Below are 14,580 nucleotides of genomic sequence, written 5' to 3' on the forward strand. Positions count from 1 at the left end.
TAACAGGCTAATGCTAATACACTGACAATAACAACAGGCTAATGCTAACAGGCTAATGCTAATACACTGACAATAACAACAGGCTAATGCTAACAGGCTAATGCTAATACACTGACAATAACAACAGGCTAATGCTAACAGGCTAATGCTAATACACTGACAATAACAACAGGCTAATGCTAACAGGCTAATGCTAATACACTGACAATAACAACAGGCTAATGCTAACAGGCTAATGCTAATACACTGACGGCAAAACAAATGAAAAATGCATATCCAAACATTTTCCAAAACATTTGATTAATTCCAAACTTTTTCTCCAGGTCTGGAAAACAGTATTTATGATTTCAAAATATTTCCAGGAAGTTCATGACTGTGGGAAGTATTTTAAAAAGGTATAAAAAGAACAACATTGTTCATTTGCATGTTTCCAAGTGACATTGTTTGTTCCCATAGCCCGGACAGATGGCCAACTCCATTGATGGACCATAAGTAATTAAGGGTAAACTTAATGCCATTTCAAGGTGAGAAATCCTGCTCAGAATTCATCGAAGCTAAAATGCTAACAAGTGAGACACAGTGCCGTCTCACACCGTTGAGACACAGTGCCGTCTCACACCGTTGAGACACAGTACCGTCTCACACCGTTGAGACACAGTGCCGTCTCACACCGTTGAGACACAGTGCCGTCTCACACCGTTGAGACGCAGTGCCGTCTCACACCGTTGAGACGCAGTGCCGTCTCACACCGTTGAGACACAGTGCCGTCTCACACCGTTGAGACGCAGTGCCGTCTCACACCGTTGAGACGCAGTGCCGTCTCACACCGTTGCCAGACTATGCACTCGCTGCTTCTGCGATGTTGGAGTTATATCAAAAGGCCCCGTGAAGCACTGACCTGTCGAAGGAGTCGGTGGCCATCTTGTGCAGGTAGATGAACATCTTGCTGCAGTGTTTGAGCGTGGGACACACGCTGTCTCGGCGCTGCAGCCCCCACCGGGAGCAGCCTCGTCCTCCAGGAGCCTCTGGAAAGGCTGGGCGTTGGAGGGGAACACCGAGGTGGACGTGGGCCCCAGCTTCTTGGTGTCCGAGAAGCACCCCAGGAGCCTGTGGCAGAACAGAGAGGCTGGGTCAACACTTGTGGCCAAATTTGACTGAGGGACTGCCATTGGATTTTTTTTCATAGCTTTTTTTTTTTCATAGCTTCAAATTGACACATTGGTTGTTCAGTTTGACCCACCAGTTTTGGAGATATGGCTTATAGAGTAATGTCTTGCAGAAAACAGCGAGTTGAGAAAACAGGCTTGAAAGGTTCACTTCTGTGGTCTCTAACATTACACCTAGCTACATGTTTAAGCATTTATTTCATATTTACATGTCTTCTGTGGTCTCTAACATTACACCTAACTACATGTTTAAGCATTTATTTCATATTTACATGTCTTCTGTGGTCTCTAACATTACATCTAACTACATGTTTACATGACATGACATTTGAGTCTGTTTTTTAATTTCTAAATCAGTAGTTCTCAAACTTGTTCATGTCAAGGACCCCAAAATGATAGATTTGGCCACGAACAAGGTTCCCCAGTCAGCATTCACTCCCAGGATAAGGAAGGGGTTTATTTACTGGCTAATATACAGCTCCAATTAGCAGCGATGGAAAGAGGACCCCCCCAGGGAGGAGACAAGTCATCTCTGTCCCATTTATACAGCACAATGCTGGGGGGGGGGAACCAGAACGTCTCCTGATTGGAGGGGAGGAGGAAAGTAAGGAGACCGAGGAGGGATCTACGGCGAGGGAGGAGGGATCTACGGCGAGGAGGGATCTACGGCGAGGGAGGAGGGATCTACGGCGAGGAGGGATCTACGGCGAGGGAGGAGGGATCTACGGCGAGGGAGGAGGGATCTACGGCGAGGAGGGATCTACGGCGAGGGAGGAGGGATCTACGGCGAGGAGGGATCTACGGCGAGGGTATTTCACTCACATTTGCCACAAAAAATAGATGCGTGAGAATCAGGGGAAAAAACAATTTACAAGCACAGTGAAGACTACCCCCCCCCCCCCCCCCCCCCCCCCTCCCTCCCCACAACCCGTGCCTTTTCACAAATGGAAAGCTGAAGCTATCCCCAAACTCACACCGCCCGAGAGAGAGAGAGAGAGAGAGAGAGAGCGAGAGAGCGAGAGAGCGAGAGAGCGAGAGAGCGAGAGAGCGAGCGAGCGAGCGAGCGAGCGAGAGAGCGAGAGCGAGAGAGAGAGAGAGAGAGAGAGAGAGAGAGAGAGAGTCATACTTTCCTCCTGGCAGAGAGCTATTCTTTTAAGGGTTTCCTCACATTTCTAACATGCATATATAATATATCACTATGCACTGGTTTTGGACGGTGGGGAAATTGTAATCAAAATGACTTCAAAGAAGCACTTCACTTGGACAGTTCACTGCCTACCAGTGACATCAGATTCATCAGTGGAGATTCCAAACTAATAAAGTTCCGACGTCCTCCTGGACTCACCTGATGGCGTCGGCCAGCTTGTCGTACTGGATCTCCGATCTGAAGAAGTGTGAGTTGGCGGGCTCGTAGCGCATGGCGGCCGTCAGCGTGCAGACCACGGTGTGGAGCAGCTCGAACACCTGGTTCTGGTTGGCGCGCTCCCAGCCGTGGCGTGGAGGCTGGCACAGCGAGCGCTCCATCGCCACCAGCAGAGACGTCACGTACACAAAGCCGCCCACCTTGCGGAACACGGTGCGCGTGCGGTGGCTCTCCCTCAGCACCGCCAGCAGGGCCTGTCCGGGACGGGAGGGACAGACAGGAGGACAGGTGAGACACAAAGGAGGACAGGTGAGACACACAGGGACAGACAGGAGGACAGGTGAGACACACAGGTGAGACACACAGGAGGGACACACAGGAGGACAGGTGAGACACACAGGAGGACAGGTGAGACAGACAGGAGGACATGAGACACACAGGAGGACAGGTGAGACACACAGGAGGGACAGACAGGAGGACAGGTGAGACACACAGGAGGGACATACAGGAGGACAGGTGAGACACACAGGAGGGACACACAGGAGGACAGGTGAGACACACAGGAGGGACATACAGGAGGACAGGTGAGACACACAGGAGGGACATACAGGAGGACAGGTGAGACACGAGGGACATACAGGAGGACAGGTGAGACACACAGGAGGGACATACAGGAGGACAGGTGAGACACACAGGTGAGACAGATGGGTGGGACAGACAGGAGGACAGGTGAGACAGACAGGTGTCAATACCACCGCCGAACGGAGCAAACTTGGATATGAAGAGAAATGAAAGTGCAGCGATAAGCCCCTCCCTCTGCTGAGCCCTTCATTTAACCTGGAGCTGCATCAATTAGCTTTTAACCACTTTAACCATTATTTTAAACTTTAGCTGTTGAAAAATAGCAGTTATACAACAGGTCGTTTCGAGGAAGCAATCTGAAACAGCCTTCTAGCCGTGGTTCAAACGAGCACACCTAATCAAAACAAAGAATTCAGCTGCTCTGTTCTCCCAGAGCGCAGCAAACTGGGTGGCTAGGCTAGCTAGTTTCTTGGGACATTTGTGGTCGTAGTGACTACATATGTCATTAAAAAAATATATTTTCTTAGTTTTAAGGGAAACTGTTGTTCAGTGATGCTTGCGGAACTCGACTACGTCTCGTTCCTGACCGCATCACTGTCTGACCGCATCACTGTCGTGGCAATAATCACGTTAAACCACACCCTCTTGTGTAATATTGCTTAAATCTGCAAGCGCACTATGATCTTGTACTGAGCCAGTACTGGTATTAGAGATAGCCAATAGTTGAGAAAGACATGCAAGCCTCTACGGAACCCTACGGAATGACTGACACCGTCGTGGCGTTCAGTAAAGATTAGCGGGAACATGAATGCTTACACAGTAGAGCTACAGCCGGGGGGGGGGGGGGGGGGGGGATGCTCTGTAAAGCCATTCGGAGCAACTAAATAAATCCCAGATTAGGAGACTTTTCTTTCCATCCAGAGGAGACCCCCCCCCCCCCACCCCCCCCCCAGAGGAGAATCTAATTACAGGGGCATGTTAATACTTTCTCTTCCACCTGATTGGATGTTATCACGGCAGACTGTTTTCCACCTGTGGGATGGAGATAATTAACATCCCATGGGCGGGGATTTAGGGAGGTTAAAAAAAGGAGGGGTTAATCTGGCTGCGTCCTTCGGAAGACGTGACAATTAAGTCAATATGAGGGAGGACGATTTGAAATAGCAATTTTGAATTCTGAAAGAATGACCGCTAATGCATTACCATGCATGTTGGTAATTGTGTGTGTGTGCATGTTGGTTATTGTGTGCGTGCGTGTGTGTGCATGCGTAGGTGCGTGCGTGCCCGTTTTGAGCTGCAGCTCTGTGCTGGGGGCAGAGTGCATGAGCCCTAGCAGAGAGGGGGGGGGGGGGGGGGGGGGTGTGTGTGTGTGTGTGTGTGTGTGTGTGTGTGTGTGTGTGTGTGCTCTCTCACCCTCAGTATGTCTGTCTTCAGCTGCAGCTCCGTGCTGGGAGCAGAGTGCATGATGGGTGTGTGTGTGTGTGTGTGTGTGTGTGTGTGTGTGTGCTCTCTCACCCTCAGTATGTCTGTCTTCAGCTGCAGCTCCGTGCTGGGAGCAGAGTGCATGAGCCCCAGCAGGGTGCCCATGTCGTCGTCTCCGCTGGGCGACAGCACCAGCTGCTGGATGATGAGCAGGGCGTGCTCGCGACACTGCCGGTACTTCACGATGTTGTGGACGCAGCGCGCCCCGCCGAACTCCCTGAACAGACCTGCGGACAGACAGACAGACACCACGATGGACATGGATAGACGCGGCAGTTAGTGATGTCGTGGTAAAGATGGAGTGCCGTTAGATTTTTGTATTTTTTTCCAGGTGTTCGTGTGTCTAGAGGTGACAGTACTTCATTAGAGCTCTTGGTGTGGTTGTTATGTCATGTGTTTATGGTAGCTATATATCTTGTGTTGTGTTTATAGCTATATATCTCGTGTTGTGTTTATAGCTATATATCTGGTGTTGTGTTTATAGCTATCTAGCTATATATCTGGTGTTGTGTTTATAGCTATCTAGCTATATATCTTGTGTTGTGTTTATAGCTATCTAGCTATATATCTGGTGTTGTGTTTATAGCTATCTAGCTATATATCTGGTGTTGTGTTTATAGATATCTAGCTATATATCTGGTGTTGTGTTTATAGCTATATATCTGGTGTTGTGTTTATAGCTATCTAGCTATATATCTGGTGTTGTGTTTATAGCATGCAGACTCCTCACTCATATGTGCACTTGCAGTTTTGGCAACTCCAAAGCAAACTCCACATGCGCCAACATTTTATTTACCTGACATAGTGTCGACTCCTTACCCCTGTGTGGGATCAGTAGTTAGACTGGCATATTCGCCGATACCGATATGACCCCATATGACAAATAAGGGCCATCGTTGGTTGTTTTGATACACACACAGTGTGTAATTACAGTAGCTGATCACAATGACTGAGTCAACATTCTATAATGCCAGAGAGCGACACAGACCAAAAGAGACTCATTTGACAGTTAGAGGACAACCAGTAGCACACACACACTCACACATGTGCGCAAAACAATGTTGCCGTCTGTGGTCACATGATTTGTCGTGACAGCAGCATGGAAACCAGAGCCTGATGTCCTGATGAATACACAAAGCACCTCCTCCTCCGTTTATCTGAGTGTGTGTGTGTGTGTGTGTGTGTGTGTGTGTGTGTGTGTGTGTGTGTGTGTGTGTGTGTGTGTGTGTGTGTGTGTGTGTGTGCGTGCGTGTGTGTGTGCGTGCTGCGGGGCAGGGGACAATGAAAGGCGAAAGAGGGAGAGAGCATTGAAAGTGACAGCGAAGGAAAGAAAGGAGTGAGAGACGAGGAGAGAATGAGAAGTGAACACAGGTAAGTGATGGACAGAATGTGTGTGTGTGTGTGTGTGTGTGTGTGTGTGTGTGTGTGTGTGTGTGTGTGTGTGTGTCAGTGTTGAGTTTGACTGAAAATGTTGATTTAAGTTTTAGTCATATTATTTCGAATTGCCTAGTTTTTTATTTGTGGACGAAATTGTCAATTGTCACTATATATTTGTCTTTGTTTTGTTTTTGTCATAGTTTTTTTTTTAGTTAGTTAGTTAGTTTAATTTATAAACAGTAAAAAACAAACAGCAACAACAACAGTTACACAATTATTTTCATGGGGAAAAAAAATGCAGGACAAATACATTAAAAAACCAATCTAGTGAGACATGGTATCATTTAGTGCCTTTTAGGAATGAAGGAATTTTTAAAGATGTCACGGTTAGCTTTTGGTACTTTGCTATCTTGACAGCTTTTTTCCGAAGTACCTCCTTGTAGATACAACTTAATTGTTTCTGTCTCTTCCCAATGTTTTTTGAGGCTAGGTTCACTATTCGCTGCAGCTTGCTTCTTCCTCTTACATTAAGATTGCATACCACATTGCCATGTTAAAAGTCACGGCAATGTTTGGTGTGTGTTTTACCTGCGTTAGTGTTGGATCCCTGGAGGAGTACAGTGAGCGTCTCCATCACCAGCCAGGCCAACTGCTTCTGTTCCTCTGCTACTGCGTTGTTTTTACATTCACCTACACCGTGCACACACACACACACACACACACACACACACAGACACACACACACACACGGCAAAATGTGATGTCATAGCGAGGAGAGGAAGGACAGGAGAAGGTGCTGAAGGAGGCTGCGGTACGACAGTGGTCCCCAAAACTCTTCCATGTCAAGAACCCCCAAAACCACACTTATTAACCCGCGGACCCCCATTTGAAAAGATACGGCAGGGGCCCCTCGTCCTCTCCCAGAAGAGAAGATTGTTACGGCTCTAGCAGTGATTCTCAACCCGTTTAATTTCAAGGACCCCCAGTTTGACATGCATTAGTCTACGGACCCCCCATTTAATGGTATTTCTATCTCCGGGACCCCCAAATTATATTGTAAAATCACTGTTAACTTAACCCGTTAGGGTCCATTTGGTTCCATTTGTACACTCTCAGAGTTACAGACCCATAAGGGTCCATTTGGTTCCAAACCATCATTTAGCTGGTGGGGACCCCCTGGAACTCCCTCAAGGGATTGTAGGGATTCCAGTGCAGTAGAGGACATGGACACTGAGTGGGCAGGCCGTGGGCTCATACCTTGGTCGTTGTTGGGCGTGGTGCAGGTCTGCTGCTGGCTGCTGGCGGTGGCGGGGTCCTTGAGCAAGGCAGCGTACTTGTGCAGCAGGTTGACCAGAACCTCCAGGAGGCCCACCTCCCGCAGCACGTCGCTGAACACCGGGTCGTGGCGGGCCAGCTTCAGCAGCGTGCGCGTGGCCGTGATGCCGCAGGACGCCGACGAGCTGGACTTCAGCAGCACGCTGACGCTGAACAGCTCCTTACAGGGTACGTAGTTCAGGCTGAACACCACGAACTCTAGGAGCTCAAAGTACTTGGCCTGGTGGGGGGGGGGGGGGGGGGGGGCAACAGTTAATTAGTTCCATGCCAACTACAAGAATAGAGCACCGAAGTCTGACGTCAATATCGGTAGAGGGCGCAAATCCACGGGTTCATGTACTTTGTATTTGCATTGTAATCCCCATAGGGGGGATTTTAGATCTCCTCATATAGGAACTGTGTTTGAAAAATAAACATGTCATCCCGGCCGTTTCACTCATATGGATATGAAGAATCAACTGACAGAGAAAACGCTATTGTTACTGCTACTGAATTAGTTACATTTATGCTAGAAACTGACTGTCGCAAACGATACAGAAACACCTCCCTGATCTTATATTCAGCACAGCAGGGCGTGGTTTCCAACCATGCGGGCGGTATACCTGGGCGTCAGGCAGCTTGGCCACTCGCTCAGCGAACTGCGACAGGGTGTGCTGCGCCTCCAGGATGAAGTAGTTGGCGGGCTCGGCGGCGTAGATGTTGCCGATGGCGTCCAGGAGCGTGCGGGCCAGCCGCGAGCTCTTGGCTCTCAGGAAGGCGTTCTGGAGGACCGAGAAGGCCTGGAGGTTCCTCACCGCGTGGCCTGCAGGGGGCGACAACACGCCAAGACGGCGCTGGAGTTAGACCAGTGGTTCTCACATGTGACTCTTTTTGATACAGAGACAGTCATGGCGGCAAGACTAGCTGTTCTCTTTTTGATACAGAGACAGTCATGGCGGCAAGACTAGCTGTTCTCTTTTTGATACAGAGACAGTCATGGCGGCAAGACTAGCTGTTCTCTTTTTGATACAGAGACAGTCATGGCGGCAAGACTAGCTGTTCTCTTTTTGATACAGAGACAGTCATGGCGGCAAGACTAGCTGTTCTCTTTTTGATACAGAGACAGTCATGGCGGCAAGACTAGCTGTTCTCTTTTTCTTTTTTCCAAAATGAGTTAATATCACAGGCAGACTCTTCACATACTAGAGCATGTCTGAAATAAATATCAGAGCTGAAATCGACATGTAAATATGAAATAAATGCTTAAACATGTAGCTAGGTGTAATGTTAGAGACCACAGAAGACATGTAAATATGAAATAAATGCTTAAACATGTAGCTAGGTGTAATGTTAGAGACCACAGAAGACATGTAAATATGAAATGAATGCTTAAACATGTAGCTAGGTGTAATGTTAGAGACCACAGAAGACATGTAAATATGAAATAAATGCTTAAACATGTAGCTAGGTGTAATGTTAGAGACCACAGAAGACATGTAAATATGAAATAAATGCTTAAACATGTAGCTAGGTGTAATGTTAGAGACCACAGAAGACATGTAAATATTCAAGCCTTTCAAGCCTGTTTCAAGCTTGAAAGGCTGTTTCAAGCTGTTTCTCTGCAAGACATTACTCTATAAGCCATATCTCCAAAACTGGTGGGTCAAAATGAACAACCAATATGTCAATTTGAAGCCATGATTCCCTGCTTTCGCATGACAAACAAAATAAAAACAATCAATGACTTAGCCTCGGTCAGAAACGGTCTCAAATGTTTTCATCTCATGGACCTCCCAAATTGACCATTTTAATTACCAAGAACCTCCAGTTTGACCTGAATTAGGCCCCCATTTATTGGAACTTCTCTCTCTGGGACCCCCAATTTATATTGTAAAATCAAACTCTGAGTGTACAAATGGAAATGGACCCATTAGGGTCCATTTGGTTCCTAACTATCATTTAGCTGGGGACCCCCTGGAACTCTCTCAAGGACCAATGGGGGTCCCCGGACCCCACTTTGGGAACAACTGCTCTAGAAGCACCCCAGTTTACCAGCCAGGTAAACACTCTGCTCTAAACTCCACTGAACCTCTAGTTCTTGTGTGCGTGTTGGTTTCACAGCTCCAGGCGGGCCAGCATTCACCTCCCTCTACGGTTCTGTGTCATATTAGGATCTACTACAGTACCTGACAATATTAGGTCGCCACGCCTGGGTCATCAGACAATGTGCTGCTACAGTACCTGACAATATTAGGTCGCCACGCCTGGGTCATCAGACAATGTGCTGCTACAGTACCTGACAATATTAGGTCGCCACGCCTGGGTCATCAGACAATGTGCTGCTACAGTACCTGACAATATTAGGTCGCCACGCCTGGGTCATCAGACAATGTGCTGCTACAGTACCTGACAATATTAGGTCGCCACGCCTGGGTCATCAGACAATGTGCTGCTACAGTACCTGACAATATTATTATCTAATTATTAGGTCACCACGCCACACCCTCCCTAGCTGGGACAACAAGTAATTTAGACATTATACAAGTATCGCATTACTGAGTGACCGCGTGAGCACGTTGTGTTTAAAGACTAGCAACTCATGGCTGCCTCTATGCCCATGATCCATCTGTTCATATATTGTAGTTATCCCCATACCTGAAATCTGGAGTAGGTAAAGTTGTTAATATTCTGGACACATTGACCATACCATACTACTGTATACTGTACTGTACACATTCGGGAACAATAATTTGCATAAATACATATTCATGTAAGCCAGTTTTATGCACACAAACGTGTCAATAGTGCTTTACATATCTCTGCTGTCAGGAAGAAACTCCAAAATGTTCATTATTCAGGAAATTAAAAATTATATAATTTTCTGAAAATGAAGACAACCTTATATCTATATATTTGTTTTAAACAATGCAATACTGCCTCATCAAAGTTGGTGTTGTGACTATAGAGGGTATGCGCAGGCATAACGTGAATGGGAAATAGAGTGGCAAAGTGAGTTTAATGTTAAACTCACTTTGCATCAGAAAGGACTTCTCTGTGTGGATGTCTGGGCTGTCAATCAGAAAGGACTTCTCTGTGTGGATGTATGGGCTGTCAACTCGAGGCCAGAAAAGTAGTTTTTTGCCACTCAGTAGGCGTTCCCGCATAACTTCCGGGTATGATGATGATGTCACACGCATGTCCAGTCACCCTGGCTGCTATAGTGATCATTAGCATCGTCATAGAGATGGAATCTGCTTACGTACAGACTGACATTAAATCTGAAAATGGTCAATAATGTGAGAGGGTCCTTTGTGTCCTTGATGCGTGCGTGCGGTCACCTTTACCTGTGGGCTGTGGGAGGATGAAGCCGGGCAGCAGGAAGGGGGCGCCGGTGGTCAGCCCGGCCGGTTTCAGCTCCGTCACGCCGTACGTGGTCAGACGGGTCACCAGGTTCACCAGGTCCTTCAGCGCGTCTTTGGACTCCTCCTCTTTGGCTTGCTCCAGTCTGGACACACACACACACACACACACACACACAAAACTTGGAAATATGGTAGAGGGCCATGCCAAATGGTGAGGATGCAAAGCCCACAACCATTGGCCAAAGGGTGGCGCTATAGCACTCAATTGAAAATGCAAACTTTGACCACGCATAGCTCATGAACCGTTTGACCGTCTACAATTAATCTTTGATACACATGTGTCTCCTCATGCCGAACAAGTTCCGTGCTCTTACTTTTGACCTTTGACCTCTAGATCACCCGCCATTTTGAATGAAAATCAATTAAAATGCATCTCCTCCCAGGATCTTTGATCAAAATGCACGAAAGGTTCTCAGTAGGTTGAGAGTCACAGAGGAAGGTGTAGCCTATAGTCACATGGGTCTATACCTGAGGAAGGCGTATCATTGGTTCTAACCTGAGCATGAGGTCACACAGGAAGGCGTATCATTGGTTCTAACCTGAGCATGAGGTCACACAGGAAGGCGTATCATTGGTTCTAACCTGAGCATGAGGTCACACAGGAAGGTGTACCCTTGGCACATGCGGAAGTCGTCCAGCAGCGTCTGGGAGATGTCGCTGGAGTCTTTGAGGAAGCAGGAGAGTCCGGCGAACATCTCCACGATCTCTAGAGGAGAAAGGTCGTCTGACTGCTGCATGTTCTGGACACACGTGGACAGGCATTCCTTCTCTGGATGGGCACACGCACACACACACAGACACACACACACACACAAAACATTGTTGATTTCGTCGACTTAAGCGTTATTCATAGTCTGGATTTTCGGTGGTGAGGTGACCACCAACATGACGTCACTGAGCCGCTGTGAAGAGCAAACCACCGCCACCGCTCCAGCCCTTCTCTCCGTTTTTACTCACCACCGCTCAACGTTATTTCAGCTCCAGTGGTGGAGCGGTGGTCACCTCACCACCGGAGCGGTGGTCACCTCACCACCGGAGCGGTGGTCACCTCACCAAAAATCACAAAATCTCAGCCAGAACATGTGAAGGTCTTCACTCTCAGAGCTCAGCTAGTACTAAGTACTATGTGAAGGTCTTCACTCTCAGAGCTTAGCTAGTACTAAGTACTATGTGCCGGTACACACAGAGCTCACCGTTTAATATTGCAGAGGTAGAATATTTATGTAAAATAGCAACGCTGCAGAAATGCCAAGAACTGTCCTCCTGGAGAGCCAGGCTGGATGTTAACAGAGCAGAGATGTGCTATATGGGGGTTATTGGACTGTCCTCCTGGAGAGCCAGGCTTCTACGTTAACAGAGCAGAGATGTGCTATATGGGGGTTATTAACTGTCCTCCTGGAGAGCCAGGCTGGATGTTAACAGAGCAGAGATGTGCTATATGGGGGTTATTGAACTGTCCTCCTGGAGGCCAGGCTGGATGTTAACAGAGCAGAGATGTGCTATATGGGGGTTATTGAACTGTCCTCCTGGAGAGCCAGGCTGCTACGTTAACAGAGCAGAGATGTGCTATATGGGGGTTATTAACTGTCCTCCTGGAGAGCCAGGCTGCTACGTTAACAGAGCAGAGATGTGCTATATGGGGGTTATTAACTGTCCTCCTGGAGAGCCAGGCTGCTACGTTAACAGAGCAGAGATGTGCTATATGGGGGTTATTAACTGTCCTCCTGGAGGCCAGGCTGGATGTTAACAGGGCAGAGATGTGCTGTATGCAGTAGTACAACCCCTATATGTGCTATATGGAGGTTATTGCTTTTTAACTTAGCTCTCGTGGGAACATGAGGAAATTGCTATGCTGATTTGATTGCACCTGCAAATTCATGAATAAAAATGAATTTGAAATGAATTTTTCAACTTTTCCACACACAGAGACATGCACACAGATCCTATAGACACCGTCTGAGATTTTTGGATATCGCAATATTGTGAGATTTGTGATTTATTACATGATAAGTCCTTTTCTGGTTTTAATCTCTTAAACCCTATTTTATGCTTTCAAAATGTGTTCCCAACACGTCGTAAATGTGACACGTTTTGAGTTTGTAACTGTAAGCTTCTTTGTTTCTTTCTTTCTTTCTTTCTTCTTTCTTGAAAGATGAAAGAAAACGAGATAATATCTAAAAATCACACCCTTGTGAACCGAGTGGTGCAAGGTCTTATATAGCCTGATCAGCTGTGGTCTGACATGATGTCAGTGACCATAGTAACCATGCTCATTCTTTTGGTACGAACACGGGTACACGGGTACACTGGAACACGGGTACACGGGTACAAAGCCAGTTGTTGGAGTGGTTTGCACCACTCAATAATAATAATAGGTTATCAAGGTATTTGGTACCACATCTCACCAGCACTATAAGAGATGGTGGAGTGAGCTGCCTGGGAAGCAGTTTTAGAGATGTTAGGAAGGATGTGAGAGAGGATGTTAGGAAGGATGTGAGAGAGGATGTTAGGAAGGATGTGAGAGAGGATGTTAGGAAGGATGTGAGAGAGGATGTTAGGAAGGATGTGAGAGAGGATGTTAGGAAGGATGTGAGAGAGGATGTTAGGAAGGATGTGAGAGAGGATGTTAGGAAGTGGAGTTGAAAGGAATCTGGTCAGGTGGAGGGTGTGTGCGTGTGCGTGTGCGTGTGTGTGTGTGTGTGTGTGTGCGCGCGCACGAAAGAAACATTTATGAACAAAACAAACCTGAGTTGAGTAACCAGACGACATTGCCAGGGTAGAAATGCCCTCCAGAGCTTCATTTCATTACCCAGACCATTATCTGACATGAATGTCAACGTAATAAATACATTCAACCCATCGAGGCACTGTGCTTTTAACATGTTTGTATTACCTTTTTATTTAGTTTATCTAGTGTATTGTGTGCCCCCCCCCCACTAAAACACCCATTGAGAACACAATACTCCTGTACACTAGGGATGTTAATTGATTAATCGAACAGTCTTAGTTTTTGTCATCATAGCTTAGTTTTCGTCAGTGAAAAAATGTAGTCGAGGAAAACAACAATGCTACGTACCATGGATGTATTTGACCACGTTGACGCTGAGGCCGTGGCGGGAGATGGTGGTCAGCACCTCCCCGGCGCTCTTCCTCCAGGGCAGGTTGTGGGGCGGACACCACGACGTGATGGCGCTGAACAGCAGCTGGAGGTCATCCTTCTGGGCCAGCTCCTCAGACGGGGAGACAAAGGTACACAGCTTCACCAGGATCTGGAGGGAGAGAGAGAGAGAGACATAGAGACATCAGAGACTCAGCCGGGGACACAAAGCTGCACAGCTTCACCAGGATCTATGGCGGGAGAGAGAGAGAGAGAGAGAGAGAGAGAGAGAGAGAGAGAGAGAGAGAGAGAGAGAGGTCATCCTTCTGAGCCAGCTCCTCAGCTGGAGACACAAAGCTGCACAGTTTCACCAGGATCTATGGAGAGAGACACAGAGAGTCACAGAGACAGAGAGACACAGAGAGACACAGAGAGACACACAGACACACAGACACACAGACAGACAGACAGACAGACAGACAGACAGACAGACAGACAGACAGACAGACAGACAGACAGACAGACAGACGTAGAAGTGATGAAGTCAGTGGGAGGAATTCATTGACTACATTGGGAAGTGTAGACTGAGAATGGGGATCTGTCTGAAGTGTAGACTGAGAATGGGGGATCTGTCTGAAGTGTAGACTGAGAATGGGGGATCTGTCTGAAGTGTAGACTGAGAATGGGGATCTGTCTGAAGTGTAGACTGAGAATGGGGATCTGTCTGAAGTGTAGACTGAGAATGGGGATCTGTCTGAAGTGTAGACTGAGAATGGG

The 14,580-nt window shown here is 47.4% G+C and overlaps 1 protein-coding gene across 1 annotated transcript in view; it reads right to left on the minus strand.

Moving 5' to 3' along the window:
- wdfy3 (WD repeat and FYVE domain containing 3) overlaps window positions 1–14,580 on the minus strand; it is a 185,836-nt gene that overhangs the window by 81,686 nt on the left and 89,570 nt on the right. Inside the window, 10 exon segments of the mRNA XM_079517855.1 lie at window positions 973–1,107; window positions 2,512–2,783; window positions 4,525–4,584; window positions 4,627–4,820; window positions 6,559–6,660; window positions 7,228–7,525; window positions 7,908–8,107; window positions 10,623–10,789; window positions 11,289–11,475; window positions 13,783–13,975. Coding sequence (XP_079373981.1) covers window positions 973–1,107; window positions 2,512–2,783; window positions 4,525–4,584; window positions 4,627–4,820; window positions 6,559–6,660; window positions 7,228–7,525; window positions 7,908–8,107; window positions 10,623–10,789; window positions 11,289–11,475; window positions 13,783–13,975 — 1,808 coding nt within the window.

Source organism: Electrona antarctica, assembly GCF_951216825.1.
Source record: "Electrona antarctica genome assembly, chromosome: 13".
Classification (NCBI taxonomy): domain Eukaryota; kingdom Metazoa; phylum Chordata; class Actinopteri; order Myctophiformes; family Myctophidae; genus Electrona; species Electrona antarctica.